The 23,622-nt window shown below is 37.9% G+C and overlaps 1 protein-coding gene across 1 annotated transcript; it reads right to left on the bottom strand.

Moving 5' to 3' along the window:
* Positions 1-21: 21 nt before the first annotated feature.
* Positions 22-23,045, bottom strand: pls3 (plastin 3 (T isoform)). Its single transcript, XM_044041525.1, has 16 exons — positions 22,962-23,045; positions 12,179-12,287; positions 11,919-12,070; positions 10,107-10,236; positions 9,765-9,897; positions 9,082-9,163; positions 8,832-8,997; positions 8,569-8,711; positions 7,545-7,640; positions 7,241-7,436; positions 4,960-5,038; positions 3,878-3,995; positions 3,660-3,790; positions 2,407-2,530; positions 1,196-1,320; positions 22-1,101 (listed from the first exon to the last, which is right to left on the bottom strand). Exons 2-16 carry the CDS (start codon positions 12,237-12,239, stop codon positions 969-971), a joined length of 1,869 nt encoding a protein of 622 aa, XP_043897460.1. The 5' UTR covers positions 12,240-12,287; positions 22,962-23,045; the 3' UTR covers positions 22-968.
* Positions 23,046-23,622: the final 577 nt, after the last annotated feature.

Below are 23,622 nucleotides of genomic sequence, written 5' to 3'. Positions count from 1 at the left end.
CAAACTCCAAAGATATTTATACATTTTTCAAAGTCATATTTATCGTTTACATGTAAAGCACTTGAGTACATATGAACATGAGACCAAACACTATTTGGCCATTGTCATGGAATATCATGGAATTACTGTTTATATTTGCTAATGTTGAATACAAAAGGGAAAAAGGGGAAATGGTCAAAGCACCTGTACATGTCATCTTTAAGACAAGAAAGCACAGCAGGAGTCAGGAGAGTCCAGTCAGCCCGCTCCACATCCAAAATAACAGACGCAAAAAAAATAAAGATAATAACAAACCACATGCCCCAAAACCAGAATTTACCAATCAAATAATCCCAAGAAACAAAAAAAGAACAAGTATACGCATCCAGACAGCACAAAAGGGCTTCATATTAGTCCAAATGGACTGCAGATATGTGGAAGTTTATAGTGCCAGTTATTAAGACCCGCCTGTACTTCATTAAGTAAGAGTGAACATTTGGGTGTTTTGTGACGTGTGCTGAACCCAAGTATTCAAACTCTCTGACTCTCTCTTTTCGTTTTGCCCAGTCATGCCACGATGTCCAGGAATGTGTGTTACTTAGTCAAGGACTTCATTCTTTCTTAATCAGTCTGAGTAAAAATATGTAAACAACCTCGCAGCTGGAAATAGGCTGACAGGAAAAAGAAAACAAAGAAACAGCATTCTTATACATTAAGTATTGCAGATTTGGAAAGTAACAAGTTGTCATTAGTCATTAGAGACCCATCTCTCTTTAGAAGGGTTTTAGGTTTTTGGACTCAAATTCTTCTCTAATAAAAGAGGCAGGGATACATGCAATTTTATGATTCTGACTGCAGGGTTCTCCTTCAAAGAACAAAAAAACAAACAAACCACGTCAATCTTCATTCCTTCAGCAGGTGGAGCTCGTTTAAAACTCGAATGGCTTGTGGGTACAGGTTTAGAAAGTGTCACAATCCCAGCCAGTCTATTAGACTCGATTCATCCCCCGACCCATCAAACAGGCAAACACCGTCATCACCATTTTGGGTTTGACCTCCACGAGGTCTTCTGGGAGAGCGTAAACACGGGCTCCGATCTTCCTCGCCATAGAGATGGCATATCTGGGGGGAGAGGGAGAGGTGGTTAGGTTCAGCAACATGGTGAAAATCTAAATAATGTATAATGTCTGCTGCTTTTAGCCACACAGTATCATACTTGGCATTCTCCAGCTTGTCTTCTTCAGAGAGGCTGCTGGTCTTTATCAGGTCATAGTTGATGCTTGAAGGCTGGATGGCGTCTATCAGCTCCAATACTGCCAAGCTGCTGCTGATCGCCTTGTCCTGATGATGATGATGCAACACACACACAGACTTTCATTTTAAACATTTGTTGGCTCTTGGTCTGTAGGACACTACAGAGGTACTAACACATAGTCAACATTGACTAAACTCTGTATGTGCTTGACTTAACTCCTGCAGCATGAAAGGCTGTCTTCATAAAATGCATACCTTCTTAAGTCCACAATGTCTGTATATATACATATACATATACATATATATATATATATATATATATATATATATATATATATATATATATATATATATATACATATATACACATATATATATACATATACATATATATATACACATACATACATATACATATTTATATATATATAAATATATATATATATATATATATATATATATATATAAATAAATATATATATATATATATAAATATATATATAAATATATATATATATATATATATATATATATATATATACACATACATATGTGTGTGTGACTTTCGTGTCTTTTCATTATTCTTTTTTGGAATGGAGTTTTCATCCTTTTCCAGCATTAAAAAAACAGAAAGACGTTCCTGTGGCTCAGACACATGACAGCACCAAACCAGGAAGTCATGAATGGATCGATTGTTCATATAAATACCAATCCCAATGATGACCAGCATATACCAGCCCTCTCGTTCAGAATGACATTTGTCTGAATAGACTGCATCAGATCAGAGTTTTCAGATTGGCATGTTTAAATGACATATTTTTATACCGATCAGGTGTTTTTTTTTAGGTGCGACCAGAGCAGGTGAATGGTGATTTTCTACATGTTTGTTAAACAGGAACTTTACTAAGAGCATTTACAGTTCAATTCTGCACAAAAACTGATGATCTTTGGTCGTTGGTCGTCATTTAAGCGAATAGAGAGTGGCCACATCCGCACCTCCTCAGAGCAGACAAAGTGATTTAAAACCTCATTTTAAAACCCTTAAACCACTTTTTAATCATGTAGGTGGTTCAAGGTGGTTAGTGTTACATTTTTCTAAGGGGAGACGAAGCCAAATTTGTTTTTTGTTTAGGACTTTAACATCTTTTGATATAACTCACACAACAACTTTACCTTAAAGCTTGAAATCTTGGTTGATTTTCCAGCCCCTGCCAATTTTTCGTTCACCCACTTTACAATGATGTCATCATTCACTTTCTGTCCATCTCCCAGATCCTCCAACACATTCAACGTATATCTGCAAGATAGGTAGAGATTCTTTTTAGGCACATGATGGAAATGTAACTTTTGTCTAAATAAATGATGTGGGAACGTGAGGCAAAGACTAAACAACAAAAGTCAAAAACACACTTTTGTCTTTCCTGAGCAGCAAGGACATGAGTACTGTTGTGATTTTGTTCATCTCTCAAGTCAGAAAAGTCGACATAAAGAAAGCAACGAAATGGAGAAAAACTAAATATGGCAATACACATCCTTCGAAACAGGAGCCAAGTGAGTTCATGGAAATGTGGTTTCGTCTGGAAGAACACGCTCATACTATGCACCACTGGCATGACAGAGAGCTTTATAACCACCAACCTCCTAGAATTTGTTTAGAGTAAATAGACAATTATCACAATGAATCTGACGATGACGATTGATGGTAATTGTAGTGTTTCAAAATACCACACAGACATAATGACTGAATAACATTTGGAAATAACCCTGTGCATCCGTATATATAAATATATTAAAGAGTTTTGGCTCTTATCCTCGCCACCAGTCATTTAAATCCTTAACATACTTTGGTGGATAAAATACTCTTCAGGTAGTTTGTTTTCAAAGGTTCAGAGGGCAACATTTTCTGGCATTACAGTCATTTTTATGTTATATTATGTTATGTTATTAATCAAATAATTTGAGGAAGAACACTTATTGTTGCAAACACACCAATTGGTGATGTAACCATCCTTCTTATACACCAGTAGTGAACACACACACACACACACACACACACACCAGGCGTGGGAACAGTGAGCAGCACTCATCTGCACCCAGAGAGCAATAGGGGTTTGGGTGCCTTGCTCAGAGGCACGTCAACTGCATCAACATCATGGTTAAGTGTGCTTAACGAAGAGCTTTGATCCCAGAAGATATTACTTCATAGTATTCAATCATCTCTTAAAGCTGAGCAATATGGCTTATAAATAATATCTTAATATTTTACAGGAGATATATGTGGACATAAAGCTGCACACAGGTCGTTTCTCTGGACTCATGAAAAGTTTTCTTTTACGATGTTTGTGCAGTGACAATACACTCTAAATAAATTCTAAAATAAAATCTGACAAAACAAAGTTGTTGTTGTTGTTGTTGTGATGTTTCACCTTCTCATCAACTGCCACACCAGTGCCAGAGTCAGGGTGGGGTTGCCATCATTCAGGTCCTGCCCGCCGATGCCAACCAGAGAGAACTTGGCTGTTTTGCCCAGGTCTACTGCATAGTTGCAATTTTCCAACTAGTAGACACAACATAGAACAGATGCTAAAAGACAACCAACAACAAAGGTTCTTGTCTTGGAATGACTGAGAGGAATGTCACTTACCTTTTTCATATTGGTTCCCAGTTTGGGGTAAGGAGGTTGGTTGACTCTATTTTTCCAGTCAACAGGCACTTTAATCCTCTCATAGAGCTGAAAGATGACAATGGCATCCTGTAGGTCTCTATACAAAAGAAATGTGTTTAGATATTAGTTAGATCAGATGTTTAGTGGATGTTAAGTAAATTCAGAGATTTTGTTCTAATTAAATTATACATATTAGAGCTTTATTGACAATTCACAAGTCACACACAGTGTAAGACAGTGCCTTTGTGGTCACACTGTCCACACATAGATGGTGAACTTTGACTTTTTAAAAATCTCCACTTCTGCCAGAGTTTTTAAAAGTCTTTGTTTTCAGTAACAAAAAAATGTGTTTACATGTGGATGGAAGAACAAAACAGGTTTTTTTAAAAGCTCAGTTTTAAACACTCACGTGGACAGGGCATAATAATAACTGATCAGTATTCTTATTTTTTTAAAGTAACACAATGTAGGACTTGCTCTTGTGTTCCCCTTACAGTTGGTTAACACGTTGGTTTATTACTACTGTCGTAAATTATATGGCACGATAATAATAATAAAAAAATAAAAAAACGAAATGAAAACTAACCCAGTGGAAAAAAACGTCAAACAAACAATAGTGCTTTAGTTTGCGTAGCTGTTGTTTTCAACCAGGCTTTTATAACCAATTGTTCATTGTAGACAAACTGTTTGCACACAATATTCTGTGACGTATACCATGAAGTAGAATATTGTAGTTCTTTTTGTGGCACAGACCCAAAACCAGAAGTTACACATGCTCAGGCTTTGATTGGGGTGACCTTCACCCTGCTATGAGTTCATGTACCATGAAACACGGGTCCATGCACGGGTCATGGGACACAGTCAGCGTGCAAGTTCTGATCATTTCCGTTACTTTACTTATTCTTTTTTAAACTAGAACAAGTTCTCAAACAACTTGAAAATCAACTAACATATTTGATGCTACAGAAATGGCAAGTAAAAAATAGTCAGTATGCAAATTTGCTCTTGTCACAATTTAGATTTGTGAAGTGATACATTCTTGTTGTGTAAGTAGTACTTACCCATACAGATGATTGACATTTGGGTTCACTCCCAGAGAGTTCATCCAGTTCCGGAATGTTCTCTCCTCTCTCGTTTCACCTAGTTAACACAGGATCATGTATTTAGGGGACTTCCATGTGATCCAACAGCAGCTCAGTTGGTGTGGTTTTACATTCATTATCATTTCTGGTGCCTATCACTTACCTACTAATATATAATGTTCAGCAGGGCTGGGCAATATATGGATATTGCATGATCTATGATATGATCTATAATATACATCATACAATATCCATATATTGCATATATATAGTGACAATGACACAAGATATGGTCTTATATTTTGATCATTGTCTTGAATTCTCCTGATTTCAAAGACTGTTGTATTGATAATCATCATATTTACATTGAGTAAGTGAAATACACAAAAAATCTATATTAATTATATATTCATTTAAAATACATGGAGTCAACAAAACCACTTTAATTTTAAGCCCAATTCTTTTTGCTATAGCAAATAATATAGTATATTAAGTCAATTTCATTGTTTCTAACACATGTAAATAAACTTCATTTAACAATTAAAACCAGGTATTCTCTGAAATGAAAGGTAATAACTGTATATTAAGCATGTAATACAGATCATAAACAGTGGTTTTGTCCCAACCACAGCACTGAAACAGCTCTAACACAAATAATGAATGGTCTTCTCTTAGCAGCTGGCCTTCTCACCATCCTCTTACTCCTTGGACAATACCCTCTCACTCACATCCCACGTCAACAACATCTCATGTACATCCTTTTTCCATCCATGCAACACTCCGTTTCTCATCTGCCGCCCTGCTTTCTACTCCTTCTTTCCCACTCACTTCACTGGGTACTTGGACATTTAGCTGCTCTGCCCCTAGACTCTGGAACTCACTTCCATTGCACATCCGCACTCTGGTCCCACCTCAAAACGCACTTTTGTAAAATGTCTTCACTGCCTCACCCCCTACCTATTTTATCCAGTCACATTGCATTTCTCTGTAATTTTATATGTCTGTCATTTTGTATGTTTTCCAGTGGCGTTGTATTTTATGTTGTATTTTACGTCTACTATTGCTGTTGTTTAAATCTGTAAGGTGTGGTGACTATATCATGTGGTGACTAGATATTTTGGGAGCAAAGTTTGAAGCATTTCACATGAGAGATCTGTATTTTCATGTCTTTTGCCAGGGTCCTTCCTTTCTGGTTTACAAAGAGCTGGTGTTGGTTGGAAAAACGTGTGTCATCACACAACTATGACTTTGAAAACCTTTTAATAAGAAGATGATGACAGCTATGGGGTTGTTTGCTTGTATTTCCAGGTGGCTGTCAATCTAATCTGATTAAACCCCAGCCATAGAGCCTTGATGAAGAGGATTATCTGTCGATGACTTTGTGACGATTAAACACTTAACAAATAATACCTACAGTAAGCATGTTAAATACTTATTACCCAACATCAAATTGTCAGGATTTCAAAATTATAGTTCAGACTTTTGTAAGTGTGGTTGTATGAAGTAAGGACACATAGCACCGATAGTGTTGTACAAACCCTCTGCAAAGGGAACCAGCTTGAGACATGGAGCATCACCAGTGGGGACACATCCACGATCTCAGTCTATATGTGCTCAAATAAACAATTACTTAATAGTTTTGTGCTTCATCATTTATATAAACAGCCTTTTCCCTTTGGAAACTGAAACTTATGTTGCTCTGTAAAGCACTCACTCCCCACACCAATGTCCAGGCACACAGGAGATTGAGGTTGATTTACTGCTGCCTCCATTAGTAAGTTTAATTTGTTATTTTTGTAATTTTGGTGTTTGATATCCTTCATTTGGATTTACCTAAGTGGCACAAACTTATAGAATGAGGCTCAGGGGTGTCGGACTCAACCAAAAACTAAGTTAAAGAGCAGACAGGGCCAAATAATTTAAATTCAGAACAAACCAAGCTTATAGATTAAATAAAAAAACAAATCAAAGAACAAATTTGAAATTAAAGATGTATCACGTTTAGATATCCATCGGCGGCAAAGACATCTGAAACAAGCTTTTTTCATGGTGCAGGGGGCCAGGGGCGCACATAGCATAGTCAGCAGCAATATGTGTCACTACCTCATACAAGCACACTTAAAAAAAAAACTCAACTATCCCTTTAAACTTAACGTAAATAATACAGTAGGGAGGTTTGAAATTCTTACTACTTGACCTCAAGTTTGGACATGGACGATGGGAGAATTGTGTAAAACACATTATATTCCAGTGCCCCTACCTTCCAAAAGTCCCCAGTCAATGTCCTCATTTTCAGGCTTGGTCAGTGCTGGATATTTGTTAAACAGATTGGCCACAAAAGCGAGGTTGAGTTTGGGGTTCCCACTGACGACGTCAGCTGGAGTGACAAACTGTCGACAGCCGAGTCTGTCAGCCTGCTGCAGCATGGCCTCTGCCCTCTTCATGTCGTCTTTCTCCTGAGCAACACACAGAACACATGCTCCCATCAGACACTGTACAGCTGTCACCATGTGGTGAAGATAGTCAACTGTGAACACCGACAGTCAAAAGCTCTAAGCTCTTACACTGAAGCCTCCCATGTTGATGTCAATGCGAGGTTGGTCTTCTTCTGTTCCTTTCGGAGAGATTTGATTCAGGAGGTGAAAATAGGCCCTTGAATCCTAGAATTATGGAAACACACACAAACAAACAGATTTTCAGACAGCCTTTTTATGTGCCATACATGTCATACATTCTTCTTTATATGCTGCGTTTACTTTAGATTTCATTAATTCATTGTCTACTGCTTTATCCTCATACGTCTTGGATTGTGGGAGGAAGGGTTAAACCTGAGAGGCTAGGGCGGGACAACTCATACAGAGGTTTATACAGGTATATAAATAAATATTATCAGGTTCTCAATAGTATTTAAATTCAGGGGGTGTGAAAAACTGTCTGTCCTGACAGAAAATAATTGAGAACCACTATCCTATGATGTGTTCTACGGTTGGGCGATGTCTTCTATGTTTTATTTGACTTGCTTGTGCAAACACTGACATGAACCTGAAAATAGAACAACAAACGCTTCGTGCAGAAACCTTCCAACCTCATAAACTGTGAAGTTTGAAAATGTTATTGGCTCCATTTCAAAAACAGAATGGAGAACTTTAAAAACAATAATGCAGTTCTAGACATTCGCTTCCTGGTTGGTTGTTATGAGCTAAGGAGGCACTATCAGCTGTGAACCAAAGGTGCAGCCAACACTTTCATTTTCAGGTCCAAGTCGTTGTTGATCATCCCATATAAAAATAGCTGCACTGAATTTTAACCACTTACACATAATATGCTTATTATAATATGCTTATTTGGACACTGATTGTTTTTGGTTGAAATTCGTGCTTTCAAACAAAAACATAGCAGTATGGATGGATATACATTACGGAAGCAGAATTAACTAAGGAAAGACCATCAAAGTTATCATTAAGAGAATAGACCAAACTATCTCCGAAAACAAGAAGAGGAAGACAACAGCAAAGATAAGCAATAGTGATGCAAGAGCAAGAGAGGTGGGATTATGACTCCCATGGGGGTAAAAAAGTGTAGACCTACCTTGATGTCAGAGCTGAAGTTGTTGATCTTCTGCCAGCCAGCATTTTCTAGGTGAAAGTTAGCCCAGCGTAAGAGCAGTTCCTCTGGAGACAGCTTCATTAGGTCCTCCAGTGTTTCCCCATCTCTCAGTAATGCTGCCAGCGCTGCCAAGGGGGATGTTAAAGATCGGTTAAGCAACTTGACCCAAGACTCGGAAGTGTGACAGGAGCACAGACTCAAATCCGAACCCATGTGTAATGAGTGCCCTCAACTGTTGCCTCTACCTTCATTTCTGCTGAGCTCAATGTCGGCAAACAGACCAATCTTGATGATCTGCCACAACAGGCCCAGCACCAGATGTGGCTTCCCCTCCATTAAATCAAAAGCATCAATGTTCACCACATGGCAGCCAATGGCAGACGCAGAGTTCAAGGCCAGGTTAAGATTCTCCTGTAAGGTACAGAGCATTCATTGTGAGAACATTTGCATAAAAAAAGGTGGAAAGTTAACTGCACAAATCTGTGTTTGACTGACCTGTTTTGTAAACCTCGACAGCTTCTTCTTGTTTATGGTTCTCTCATCAATAGTGTCTGGCACTGACAGGTTGACCATTTTGCTATGCAAACACACAGAAGTAAACATGAGCTTTGCAGACATTCAATGCAATGTTCAATCAACAGCATTTCCCCAACCATTATACTAGATTTAAATTCATTCTAATCTGCTTTCCATATTGTGCATGGTGGACTTCCGCCCCGATGCACGCATGTGCACACACGCAACACACACATACATCCCTCAAGCACACACACGCAAATTCAATTGCACCTCTCTCTCACTGGAGGACTCATTCAGGCTCATGTATAAAAAAGCAAAAGAGAATATTGACTGATTGTGACCATGACATTCAGTAAAATGAGATCGTACTGACTCGATGCATTTTTTTTTTTATGCTTCTCAGTTTTAACAAAATTATTTTTTAACAAGGTTTTATTTATTATGCTCTCAAGTTAGGACTATTGGTTTAAGTATTTCATGTATATTTATTTCTGATGGACCTGAGAAGCAATTTTCATTCTTCATGTTCTTAACATAATTTTAAAAAACGGACAATAAATTGAATCTTGAACCTTGATGGAGGTACTGGTACATTTACGTCTTCAGTGGTAGCTTTGTGATCGAGTGGACAGCCGCGCAGTAAAAACTGAGTCTCTCACCAGAGTACGATACCATCGCCAACAGACGAGAACAGGGAGCTTGTGTTGGGATCCATGGGCAAAACATGTTTGCAGTCAGGATCTTTCTCCAGAGCCGTGTTGATCCAGTTCACGAATGCAAAGCGCTCTTCCTCTGTAAATTTGTACAAGCATACAAGCCTCAGCTAAAAGCAAAGCACCAACAACGATGTGACAGCATTGCCTGTAATGATTACTTAGATGATGAATCTGTACCTGAACTGCAAGTCAGCACTTTAAGACAAACACTAGCAGCAATGTTGGAGAAAACTGGAGAAAAGGAAGGAGACCGTGTCCATGAGGTGAGGACTCTTTGTGACTCACCAGAGAATGAGTGTTGTGTGCCTTCGCTCGACAACTCAGACATCCCTCCTATAGCCAGGATCCCTTCTTTTCTATTGATGGCCTTGCGGAATGTTTTTGCTATTTCACTGCCCCTCAGCTCCTGGACAATCTGAAACAAGACCAAACAAAATGTATACAACAATTTAATGCTGGGTGATATGGGGAAAAACATCTTAGTATTGATATACTTCACATCATTCAATATCGATATATCGCAATATAAATCAAATCAATATTTCTACAATACCTGCATATAAGAGATATATGGGGATACACACACACACACACAGGTTCTTGGTTGTCTTATACTGTAGTCAACTTTTTACGTCGAACCCAAATGTTGTGAAGTGAAAAGCAAAATTTAAGTACAAATTTAAGTAACTGTACTTTGTGGTTTTGGTGCATTCCTAATTATTATTAAGTCCAGGAAAACATCAGGTCATTGAAGGCAATTCAGGGTGTTTTGTGCATATAAGTGTGATGTAGTGATCCCAACATTAAATAATTACATGTAAACAAGTGTGCTCTCAGTAGTCTGAAGCCTATCAGAGAGCACAGTGAGCTCTGTGGCCTGAGAGTGTTATATATTCCAACAAAAAAAAAGGTATTCAATCATAATATGTGCAACATTTCCTGACCTGAAGTTATCACTGCTTCATCAGTGGCCACAACCCCATAGGCGTTGGTGCAACAACAATGAGCTATTCAGCTCTATTAGAAATTTGTTTTAAAAAATGACAAAGAGTCTCACAGTGCCAGTTTGCATTAGAGCTGCAACTAACAGACATTTTCACAATTGATTAATCTGTTGATTATGTTTTAGATAAATCCTTTAGCCCATAAAATGATAAAAAATGTTGATCGGTGTTGCCCAAACCTCTAAATATCTTGGTTTGTCCACAAACCAAAATTATTCAGTTTTAATCTATTTCTTTGTCATATGGAGCACATAAACCAGAAAGTATTCACATTTAAGAAGCTAACAAATCAGAGAACTTGTTTTAATGACAAAAAACAAACCCAACCAATTTATCGACAATCAAACTAGTTGATGATTAATTATTAATTTAAGTGCAGCCCGAGTTTGCATTGTTTGTGCACTTACTATGAAACAAAAACCTCATGGTGAATGATTACAATTGCCCCTCAAATCTACAACATTTTTTAGCCTAAAATGTCCATATGTTGTCCGTGAAGAGGATAATCACATTATACATTTAAATCTAGGGTGTCATTGTCATGCAAAAAGAATATATGTGGTCAAATGGTGCTTCATTGAACCCTGCTTTTGAAATCCACGCTTTTCCCAACACAATGGTACAATGCCATATTTCAGGCAAAGTCTTCCTGTGTGAACACAAGGAGAGAATGTGACTGGAACACTGTCAATTCTAGTTTGAGTACTAGTTTTTCATTGTTTGACTTTGGTCCACTCCATTTCATAATGAAATATTAAAGTGTTTGCAATGCAGTTATGTTTATTTTACAATTATTATTGTTTTGGTGCATTATATTTGTTTAACCTTTTAATCATATGTTTTTCCCTCAAAAAGGTCCTTGTATCAAACCCCTTAGCTCCACCCTCATCATGTTGAGACGCTGAATCTCATTGTAGTCCCTAAATGGCTGCTCCATCATCACTGGTGAAACAAAACACTGGAACTCACACCACTTTGTTGACCTTATATCCACATCCCCGCCCCGCCCCAAGTATGCACTACTAAAAAAAAGATATAACAACAAAAATCTCACTTGACAGTGTGAAATTATTCTCATATCCACTTTACATACCGACAAAAACTCTTCAAAGCTGATCTTATTGTCCTGGTTTCTGTCAAGTTTCTGGATGATCTCACGAACCATGAACCCCGGTAGGTCATGGCCAGCTTCTTTGAGGAGCTCGTTGAGTTCATAATCACAGATATAGCCATCGCTGTCCAGATCTACAGAGATAAAGAAAATTATAAAGCAAAATTATTTATCACAGTTTAAAGGTTTCAAGTGTCGTAATAATTGACATACAATACATTTGGGTACAAACTTGTACTCACCAATTTTGTTAAAGACTTCCCTCATCTCCAGCAACTCATCTTTTGTTATCTTTCCAGTCATCTTTCTGTGATTGACCTGAGGTGGTCAGTCAGAAAAAGGGAGGTGGAACTGCGGGGGGAAAAAAAAGAATGCAGATTCATTAGCTGGGTCTTGAAATTACAGGAAGTAAAGTTGTCAACCTTTTGATAGGTCTCCTGAACACATCTTTAAAAAGTGAACTTAACCCAACAGAACAGCTTGACAAAAAAGTCACTTCTCATGCACTAGTCTTCCCCTGACTGATCCCAGCTGATCTTCACCCCTGCTGCTCATATCTGCTGTTCCCTTTATCTCTCTTCCTTTTTGTGTCTCCTATAATCAAAGTAATTTCCTGTCAGTTCCATTGTACAGTAAACAGGGTGAAGTAGTTGTTTATAACGGGCTCGTTTACTGTAGTGTTGTGCATTAAGGATAATTTAAAATGCAACCTTATTTTCTCTATCTGTTCTACAAATCAACTGAAATAATTTTAATTTCATTATCAATTAATCGGTCAATATTTTCTTGATTAATTGACTACTTGTTTGGTCCATAAAAGGGCAAAAAAAACAACAACTGTTGAATGATGATGTTCCTTCTTATTTTGTCCACAGATTTAATCTTTATTATAAGGGTACACTGAAACCAGAAATAAAAATCACTTTTAAGAAGCTGGAAACTCAGAGAGCTTGTTTTGATTACTAAATAAAAACACTCAAACTAATCAAAAAACGTTGACGACTAATTTAACCATTGATTCATGCATTTTTTGAAAAACAAACACCGGGTATGTCTGTGTCAGTGTAAACAACAATCAAATTCTTTCCTGTTTCAAAAAAAAGATAAATAAGAGAAAAAATAGTGAAAAATAAGGGTTTTTGTGATGAGAAGTTGCTCAGTTACGGGGACTATTGATAATGTATTGAAAGGATACAAAACAAATGTTTCTTCAGTGATTTAATGTAATATTTATACTCCAATGACTCCAGTCCAAATCTGTGGTTAATCCATTATCACAAGGTGGCAGCAGTAGCAAGAGGAGAGATAGCTGTCATGTAACAGTTTCATGTGACGATATAAGAACATGATCATTTTGTGAGCCGGCATCTATGAAGCTGTTTTCACTGAAAAGTAAAGACCTTGTATGCTGGTTCAATAGAGGTCCAGATGTCACATGACTTGGTTTCTATGAAACACCATGTTGGCAACCTAAGATGCAGTAAAAACACTGACTGGACATCCTGTCAGAGTTCACTCTCCACGGAGATCAACCAACAATCGCAAAACTTGACCGAGTGAATATATCTGATCTTTTTTATCCACCCTGCATGCCATTTTTGTAAACAGGTGTAGACATTACTCCAGACCTGCAGTTTCCTGACATCTTCAACTTCCTGATTAACTTCCCTTCATCTTTCTCCAGAGAGTCACTGAAAGACTACAAGAGCCCGGAGGAAAACAAATGGACACATTACATTACGTTACATTACGTATGTCATTTATCCAAAGCGACTTACAATAAGTGCATTAAACATTTGGGTACAAACAAGAGCTAGAAGTAAGTAAGAGCTTCAAGTAAGCCAAACTATAAAGTGCTGGTCATAAGTGCGACGTATAAGCAAGTTTTATTTCTTTTTTTTTGTCGTCGTCTTAGTCAAGGTAGAGTCGGAAGAAATGTGTTTCTTCCGGCTCTGTGACAAACCATGTAAAGATAGCACTGTTGTTACTGGAAGGGATGCATTAGCATAATGTTAGAATTAGCAACAGGCAGTGTAATGTAAATAATTGCTGTGTTAATATCGTTGTGCAGACTAGCTCTTGGTCAATCTAGTCCAAGTACATGTTTTACCAAGAGCTAACCACAGAAATCTAATGCTAGTGGGTTCGCTCTGTCTTCTTCTGCTCATTGTGAACATGTTTCATAGCAGTGATTCACCTCTGTCCTTTCTCTGGATCTGTGGGGATCTGGTAAAATGCTCTCATTATATAATAATAATATTTGCACAACATCTATCCACCATCTTCACTTTTATGATGAAAACAGCAGGCAAAGAGACGAGTTGTCCAACATATTGCCTGATTTACATGTTGTCTTGTATGTACTGTACTGTCTATAGAGTTCAACAGCATTGTTTCCTGCCAGAGGGCATTACCTTGGTTGTGTGACGTCACTTAGGAGAGGGATTCACTCAAACACTATCTACAGTCTGAAGTCACAAAATAATATCTGTGTGACTCTTTTTCTTTGAGCTTTACAGGAATTATTTTGCTTGAACCAAAACACTGTGTTCCCGAACGCCCAAAAGCAACATCTGAAAAATCACTAAAAATAAGAATGACTCAGAGAACCTCCTTCCAAGTCTGCAGTGGCAAAGGAATGCATGGGTCTGGGTAAAGCGAGCTTCTTTTACACAGACGTGAGCAGGGGGTGCTGCCTCACTCAACAGGGCCAAACTGGTATGATGGCATTCCTCTCTCTAACACAAATGTTCAGAAAACAAAGATGAGGTCTGTATGGTAGTAAGAGAGGGAGCTCTGATTTCTTTTCTGTGCAGAAAAGTTCTCCCATTTCCTGAGTTAAAAAACAGTTCAGCAAAATGTCCAGGTAGTTAAATGGACCAAACCTACACCTACCATTTTGAAAATCAATTTAAGTTTAACCTTTTTTAATAGCCAGTCTGGTTTTTGGTGAATCCAAATGGCTTTTTATTGCTTTATTGAAAATATGGTTTAAACATTTAATAAATGTATAATGAGTAAAAATAGTTGATAATACTGTAAGTAGTAAGTGATAAGTAACTGGTCAAGTGTTTCTGTTTACAGCACAATGAACACACAGGATATTTAAGCCACAAGAGTTATCAAAAAGAAGAACTGTCCCTTTAAAAGTGACCAACATTCAAAACTGAGTAATTTCAACCATTGAGTGTCTTCTGTGGCCACAGCTGCATCACAGACACACTCAGGAGCTGAACAATGGACTTAAGTTCAGTGAGTATGCATGCTTTTTATGAATGAAAGATGACTCTGTAGCAAAGTGGTCTTCAAGATGTGACTAAGTTCCCTTTGCGCTGATCTCATAAACAAAACAAAGTAATGACAAAATAAATCTTTGTCCTATGAAACTAAGAATGACTCCAGACACCATACAGATAAATGTATCTACATGGAATCCACAAAATAATATTTAAAAGTCATAGCCATATTTAAAGGCAACTTCATTGTTTCTAACTTATGTAAATATCCTTCATTTAAAATTGAAAGAGACAAAGAAACAAACCAAGTACAATCTGAAATGAAAGGTAATAACTGTAATATAAGATCATGTAATGCAGATCATAAACAGTAGATATTTTATTTTAGAGTGTATTTACAGTGTATTGTCAGTCTCCTTTGAGAAGCACAAACATCTCTAAAGAAAGTTTTCATGAGCCCAGAGAAACAAGCAGCTTTATTAGCTTCAAAATATTGAGATATTATTCATAACCACATCGCCCCATCAAACGATGTAAAAAAAAGTGTATTGTGATAGATTTTTTCCCCAGCCATAATGCCAACTATATATATTTTAAGCCAAATATGGTGGGAAAAAAATGTTTTAGGTAATACCAACAAAACCAGAGTCACTGGTTCAAATCACCATAAGCAGTAGCAGTTTTAAATTCCAGCAGTGAACAGAGTGTTCTTCTTCTACACAAAATCCTGACTAAACTATTAGGAAAACGACAATGCCAGTGTTGCTATATTTAACTTCCCCACAAGGATTTGAAATGCGGCTGCTGAAGTCAGCCTGTCTACAATAAGGGCCAACAAACATTACCTCATTTGCCAACCTCTGTCACACCCTTGACATGGGCCGAGTGGAAACAGAAGCAGGGTTAAGTACACAGAGAAAGGGCACAGATGGTTGGGGACAAATGCGAATCATAACGCTGGTGGGGCAGAAGAATAGAGGGCTTGTATTCACTGTCACAAACCCCAGCTATAAATCTTGTGTGCACTGGAAAATGAGTGCCAAGTGTCAGGCTCCAAAGACAGTTGCCTTCATTGACAGCTGGGCTGTGTGTTCGGAGAGACGAGAAGATTCCTGCACTCTGCTAAATGCAAAAACAACCTTAATTGAGTAGCTTGCGTCTTCCTGAGAGCACATCAATACTTCCACCATAGCTCTAACACAGACACTGTTGAAATGTGAACCTGGCCTCAGTGCAAAAGATGAGTGGGCCTCATTCACAAAATGTTTTCTTAAAACCAACATTACTGTTCTCATTACATTCTACATTAAATTCTCCAAGTTTTGATGTTAGGTAAGAAAGCGTAAAACAATGTGACTTTCAGTGCTTGTGGAAATGACTTAAATTAGATAAGTTATTTGTGTTGTTTTCAATTATAGAGCTGTAGTATGTTAAATGATTAAAATTAGTGTTATATTTTATCATTACTATTATTAATATTATCATTATTATTATCATCATTATCATTATCATTAATAATAATGCTACTAAGTGCTAAGCTAACATGGCCAACAGTTCAAGTGCATAGCTTGGTTACAGGCATGTCATTCATTTGCATAAATTATATGTTTTGCTAATAATAGGTAGCATTAGCTTCACTGACGGGTAGAAGTAGATTTTCTGCCCGGCTAGAACAAGCTATAACAAGCTACTGCTGCTAGTCCACTTAATCCCATAGCTAACTATGACCACGGCTGACAACGTTAGCAAGTCGGGAGGGAACTAAAACATTGCTCCTGTGGCAATAAGGCGTCGTGCTGGGTGTGGTGTTATCACTAACAAGTACTACAAGGTCAACCTGTCACAGCCTTTGATGCCTCTTCCATATGGATGGTTTGTCTGGCTGAGTTAGAGGACATTAACACCCCAAAGGTGTGAAATCTGTACTATGGACCATGCCCTCCACCTCCACTAAGTGGTGATGAAGGCCTCAGGCAGAGCAATGGGGCTGATGGTGCAATCAAGAGCAAAACTAGAGCGACTGCATTTAATCTGTCAGACGTTTCCCTACTCATTCAAGCTCTTTCAACACTCCTACTTTTCTTTTAGAAATTGATACCACCCATACCCTTATTTATGGTTTGGAGCACCAGTCAAACTGGTGAGCCAAACACAGTGCATGAGTGTTGTTAACAGTCACCTTTGATGACTCTTTCAGTCAATTAAAAGTGGAGGGGTGGGGCTGCTCCCAGATGGCCCTGTTAAATGCTTGGTGCTGACCCTCCCTGCTCTGATGCCTCAGTTTCATCCATGCAGTTACATGGGAAATGTGAGGCACACAAATAGATTGGGCACCCTTCCCAAATGTGGTCAAGTTCATATGTGCACACACCCAATGTAGTCTGCAAGAACATGGACATGGTCGCAGTCAGAACTGCCTGCAGATGTGAGGCAAACTCATAAACACCAAAACAGGCTACTTCCTTTTCAGACCATGGCAATAAAACACTCACTTATATTGACAGGTAAGGAGGCGGCAATGACAACAATTATTGTATGTGTATGTCTCACATCATGAAAATAGTTTGGGTATTAAAGTTTGGCTTTATAGTGACTCACTGGAAATACTCAAATGAAATGATCAACCAATCTTCGCAACCTGCTCTTGAGTATGGTCATTTTCAACAAATGAAAGGATGAATCTGAAGTAAAGTATAAGAGGCCTGTGCTCAACAGAATGTCATAAAACAGGTTATTGTGCTGTTGCTGAAAACAGTTGCTACAAGTAAGCAGCCACACCTATGAGGGTTTGCTGTGATTACTTCACAAAAGCAAGTACAATTGGGCGGAATGCACTCAACACTTAACTGTAAAGGACCACCATTTCCATATTATTGCCTTTGACTGAAAGATATGCAACCCTTCTTTGCATGAAGGTTTTATACTCGCCATTGCAAGGCTGTGCGCAACAGAAATGACATCATCTCTGCCAGCACGCTGGGCGCAAGGTCTACAAATGTTGCACACCTCTGATGAATTTTTATAACATGCAAACTGCATGAGCACTGAATTTGTCATTGGAAAAACTGTGTTTATGTGTTAATAAGACCACAGAGACGATCACATGGTTCTGCAGTCTTAGGGGAGATTTTGTGACATATTTGACAAGGTAACATAGGAAAAAGGTAAAATGTAAGATGTGCCAAACACTGACTGAGGCCCTATCCACAGGAAACAGAACAAAATATAAACAATACATTTCACAAAACATGGCATTGCTCACGGAAATGTCTGCATTTACATGAAACCCAGAGCATGTGCATATGTGCTGTGTACAAACTTTGTATTCAAATAAGTATAAGTACAATATATACAACCACAGAAACAGAGCCAGAATGAAGAAAGCCAGGACGACTAAGGACTGAAAATAAAAGTTATCATTAAGCAAAATAGACCAAATTAGGGCTGCAATGATTATTTGATTAATCCTTATTAATCAATTACTAAATTAATCGTCAACTATTTTCATCAGTTTGACTTTTTCTGGTCCTTCCCAGCTGCAGTCAATGCAGTAGATGTTCACCCATCCGTGTCCAGACTGCTCATTAATCATGTATGTGAGAAGCTGCCTCTACTTGATACATAAATGTAAATTTTTCTTTGTCTACAACAAATCACTGCACTAAAAAAACAACAACAACAACAACAGCAATACTAATAACAATAATAATAATAATAATAATAATAATAATAAGTGTGTTTCTTGGGTGACTTTTGCCTGTCTCAAGCCCAGATAAATAAGGAGGGTTGGAATTGTGACATAAAAAAAGAAATCAAGAAGCTACAGATAAAAGTTAATTTGTAGCTCTAAATAATTTTGTGTTTTTTACTCACTTTGTCTCTCTTCGTTATTCCTCTCTCCTACAATTATATACACAAGGTCAATTACGCAAATTAGGTGATGACCATTCAGCGACTTTTAGGACAGCCAGTAGCTCATTTCCTTACTGAGGAGTTGGCAACACTGGAAGGATAGCGTGCAGTGAGGCGAGGTGCTTATGAGACGTAGACTGCAATTTGAGCACATAATTACAGTCCAAACGTGGACTTTCAGAGTAATATCTAACTTCGGATAAAAAGCAACAGCCCCACTGTTCACACAAAAATTCTGCATCAAAGAATTATCAATGTTGTCAATTATGTAGACAAATAGTTGCAATCACGGAGGTGTCCTGCCCCTTCTAACACTAAATTATTATTTGCCAATTAGTTGTGAAACAGTTGCGCTACTGTCAATTTGGGGATTGTGTGCGAGACTGTCACGTGGACATTTAAATGACACTTTGGACACCTTTTGTTGACTCCATGAAGTGCTAGTGCATCATACATACAGCTGTACATATAGGTACAGGTTGTGAAGTGACAGAGTGACATGTGGGCGACCATAACAAAATTAAAAGCGAAAAAGACAAATTGTTGGTGTATGTATGAATGCATTGTTCTGTTTTGACAGCATTAATCCTTTTTTGTTTGTGTACAAAACAAGACATTTGAGAACATCATCATTTGTAAACACCAAATGATTTTTTTTTTGGTTTTAAAAAGAAATTTTAAGAACCAAACAATTAATAGATTAATTGAGAAAATAAAACAAATCTGAACAATTAGTTGAAAGATTAGTTTACTTGATCCAAATTCATAGGACTTAAGTAATAAATTGCCATTGGCTGACAACCGGTTTCAAGGTACACCATGGTATTAAAAAGTCAAGTTCTCAAAAAAAAACAACTTTCTGTATATAAACAGCTGTCACTCTTACTATGTTTTCAACAGGTGAAGACAACCTGTTAAAAAACCTGACAGCACACAAAGCGGGACAACCTGTTCATTCGCACAGGTGTGAGCATGTGCGAGGGCGGAAACACAACAAAGGCAGAGTTATTCCTTCCTGACTGTCTGGTTTGTCTGTGCAGGGATAACATCAGTCACCTCATGTCTGCATTTAAAAGAACGTTTGTTTGGTTCAAGCACATGCTGGGGAAAACTCACTTCTTACTTCAGCTGTTGTGGGGTGCCATACGCAGACCTCACATGCACTTCACAATTGTGTGAAATTTGACCTCAAACTTGATATCAATGACAAGCAGATGTCAAATGAATGATTTTTTTTCTTAGTTCCCATCAAGGATGTGTAGACACTTTTTTTAAAGCTGATTCACTACTTCTGTTCTGAAGGAATAACCAAAGACTCAAGGGTAACAGGGTAACGGATGCAATGCACCCTCTTACCAAAATGCCAATTTAGCTTTAGCTTTAGCTTCAATCTTGGACATTCAATCTAGTTTAAAACGATGGTTTTACCAAAAAAACATCAATAATCTCATAGGACTCATATCTCATATATGTGCTTTTTGAATTCCAAGTTTATCCATCTGCAGGGTTTTTTTCTAGAAAACCCCCTGCTAATACCAATGTGTTTAAGTTTTTCCTTGTGCTCAACTGCAGGGATCATTTAGTCTCTACTGTAGAGAAATAAGGGATGAATCATGATAATAAAATCATAAAAAAAGTTGACCAACGTTTCTCAAACCTCCAAATTATTCTCAAATGTTTTGCTTTGTCCACAAACAAAAATGATTAAGTTTTAAGGAGTTCTTTATTATATTTAGCAAATAAACCACAAAATATTGACATAAAAGAAACTGAAAAAAATCAACAACTTGTTTTAATTCTTTAACACGCTTACACTCTTTAACCGATTGATCGTTAAATTGATTATTGAAATAGTTGATGATTAATTTAGTAATTGATGAATCGAATAATTGTTTCTGCCCTAAGTGAAACTTACTAACTGTTTTTGTTTTCATATGCTGCAGCAGATGTAGCACATTTATTTTCATTGTGTGAAATAAATAAACGTAAAAAAAATCTACCTCTGCTTAAGTCTAGAATATTTTTAAAAGGTCAATTTATAAACATCCCATTGAAGAGAAAATCAACAATGTTATATCACAGGAGTCATTGATTCACTAATAGTGCTACATCCAAGTTTCAATGTGATATTTTGTGATGTTGGTGTTTGAAAATCTGAGTATGTGTCACATGTCCCAAAGAGCTAAAACTGCCTTTTAACCAAGGACACAATGTCAAGTAAAAAGTGCTGAATAAGAAATTCCGACCTTGGATGAGCAAATGTATTCACAACAAACCTCCCTTTACCACGTCAAAACATTTAGATTTTTTTCCCCTGACATCAGATATGTCCACCTGGTTGTTTAATGCTCAAACTGATCATTTAATGGGATCCAAGATGTACAGGAAGAACCAGGCTAATCATTCGGTGCAGTAAAAAAACAAGACAGAGAACGTTGTTTACCAAGTGGGGACAAAGTAGATGGGCTGCTTGACCTCTGCTTTTAAAACCATCAACAGTCAACAACACTAGAAAAACCACTTCAAAATGAATACTCCATGAAGACTAATGATTTTTTGAGGACACTTGCACAAACGTATGTACAGGGAGTGACAATCCACTTTGCAAATGTAAAAGTAATGAGACACAAAAGAGAGGGAGTGGCAGATCTTTTTAACTGGGGTAAAACATTTACTTAGCTCATTGCAGCATTTAAACGTGTCAACAAGAAAAAAACCTGAACTGTCATCACATGAGCAAACAGTGAGGTTACACACACACACAAACACACACAGGGTTGCACAGTCACCCGTCTCAGGACACTGTACTGACTTCCATTCATTTGGACAACCTAAACAACCTTAAACATAACCAGCCAATGCTTAACCCTAACCTCACCACAAATCACATCTTAGCACAAAACATTCAGCAGCAATGAGGTCCTGCCTCATGGGATCAGGTTTTGGTCTCCATAAGGACTACTGGTCCTGCCAAGGTCAGTATTAAAACAGAGGTCTCAAACTTGCGGGCAACAATCGATTTCATATGTCCCACTACTTAATATCAAGTTTTATTGAGTGTCTCCGTATGAGTTATTTTTTTTATTCATTGATTAATTTTACACCATATACATTTGTATTGTGGTCTATAGATTGTTCCATATCTTCTGACCAGACTAGATGAGACTAGTTTGAGACTCCGGCCATAAAAGGTTCTACAGAGGTACAAAACACAAGGGAACACACACGCACACGGCTGGCCTGGTGGCTCAGGCTTCAGCTGCTTATGTATGGCTCATTCATGCGTCAGCTTCATGTTTATCGGCAATGTTTTAAAAAGCCAGGGCAGGCTCCACCCATGCATGAGGCTTCCCCCGGTGTGTTGCGATGAACAAAATGAACGTACTCTCTCTGTCTCGCCAGCTCCTTGCTGTGGTATGTGTCACATTCATAAATGTAAAGTAGTGATGATAGCAATAAAAAAAAGATAAACACGGTGAAATTAACAGCCAATCCGTGTTACAACTCACTCTTCTATGTTTATTTTGTGTATTTTAATTGCACTTATGACTTTTATTACAACTGAAAGTTCACTAGTCACACAGTGACTGACCTGGAGACGTATTTATTGGTGTTTTACGAGATAAGAAACACCGTGAGGATGAGTAAGCCACAGCAAAGGTGCAGCTAACGCTGGCACGGGAGCGAAGGAGTCGGACACACCATGCAAGTTTTATAGACAGGAAACTACCAGTGTTTACTCAGCTAACGCAGCCTTCTGGACAGAGGAGAGCGGCTAACACAGAGAGGAAATCTGAAGACGAGGTTGTTAATTTAACGCTAACTCTGACTCTCAGTGGTTGTTGCTTAGAAAGTTGCCAGGAAATTTGGTACTCACCGTCAGTACGGCTAAAATATCAGACAGCTTCCAGTCTGCAGTCCTGTCTCCTCCACGTAGAGACAAAAGTAGACGGGAGTTGGAATGTTTCCCCGCCCCACCCGGTCACGTCACCGCTGGGCGTTGATGTCCCGTGTATGGAGTATTATCTGTGCCAGACCTCAAGCTAAAACGACATACAAACAATATATTGTGTAAATAAAATTAACTTCGCTTGAAAATGTCAAATATTAACGTGTTATTAATATCATATGTGTAATATAATTACAGTAGTATTCATGCATTCTACCGCAAAAAAGTAAAGTGAAAGTTTTTCTTTTCCTTTTTTTTCTCCGATTGCAATTGCAATTTTCAGTGTTGCTTGGGCTGTGCGCGCCCCCTGGTGGTCTCTTCTGCTAAGTAGCAGCATAGACATGGACTGACAGGCAGACTTGCTTTCATTGAGCATGGCTGTCAGCAGGAATATTAGAAATGGTTTTAGTGGCTCTCCAAATAAAATCTACACCTGTTTGTTAGACAGTCATTTCTGAGTCATAAATACTTCACCCCACAGAGTGGGAGTGAAGTATTGTTTTTGGTGGCTGTCTGTGTGTGTGTGCGCGCTTCCGCACTTGCTTACAATATGAGCAACAGAGGTAACAGCACTGCGTAACTTTGGTTA

The sequence above is a fragment of the Solea senegalensis genome, linkage group LG13, assembly GCF_019176455.1.
Source record: "Solea senegalensis isolate Sse05_10M linkage group LG13, IFAPA_SoseM_1, whole genome shotgun sequence".
Taxonomy (NCBI): Eukaryota; Metazoa; Chordata; class Actinopteri; order Pleuronectiformes; family Soleidae; genus Solea; species Solea senegalensis.
The sequence above is the reverse complement of the archived record's forward strand: the minus strand, read 5'-3'. Positions and strand labels throughout refer to the sequence as shown.

What these genes read in the sequence shown, in the direction of transcription:
- pls3 (XM_044041525.1), bottom strand. Translation starts at nt 12,239, where the DNA reads ATGACTGGAAAGATAACAAAAGATGAGTTGCTGGAGATGAGGGAAGTC. An exon ending in CACACAACACTCATTCTCTG is followed by an intron (nt 9,898 to 10,106) that starts GTGAGTCACAAA and finishes ACAAATTTACAG; the next exon opens with AGGAAGAGCGCTTTGCATTC. An exon ending in ACTTCAGCTCTGACATCAAG is followed by an intron (nt 7,641 to 8,568) that starts GTAGGTCTACAC and finishes CCATAATTCTAG; the next exon opens with GATTCAAGGGCCTATTTTCA.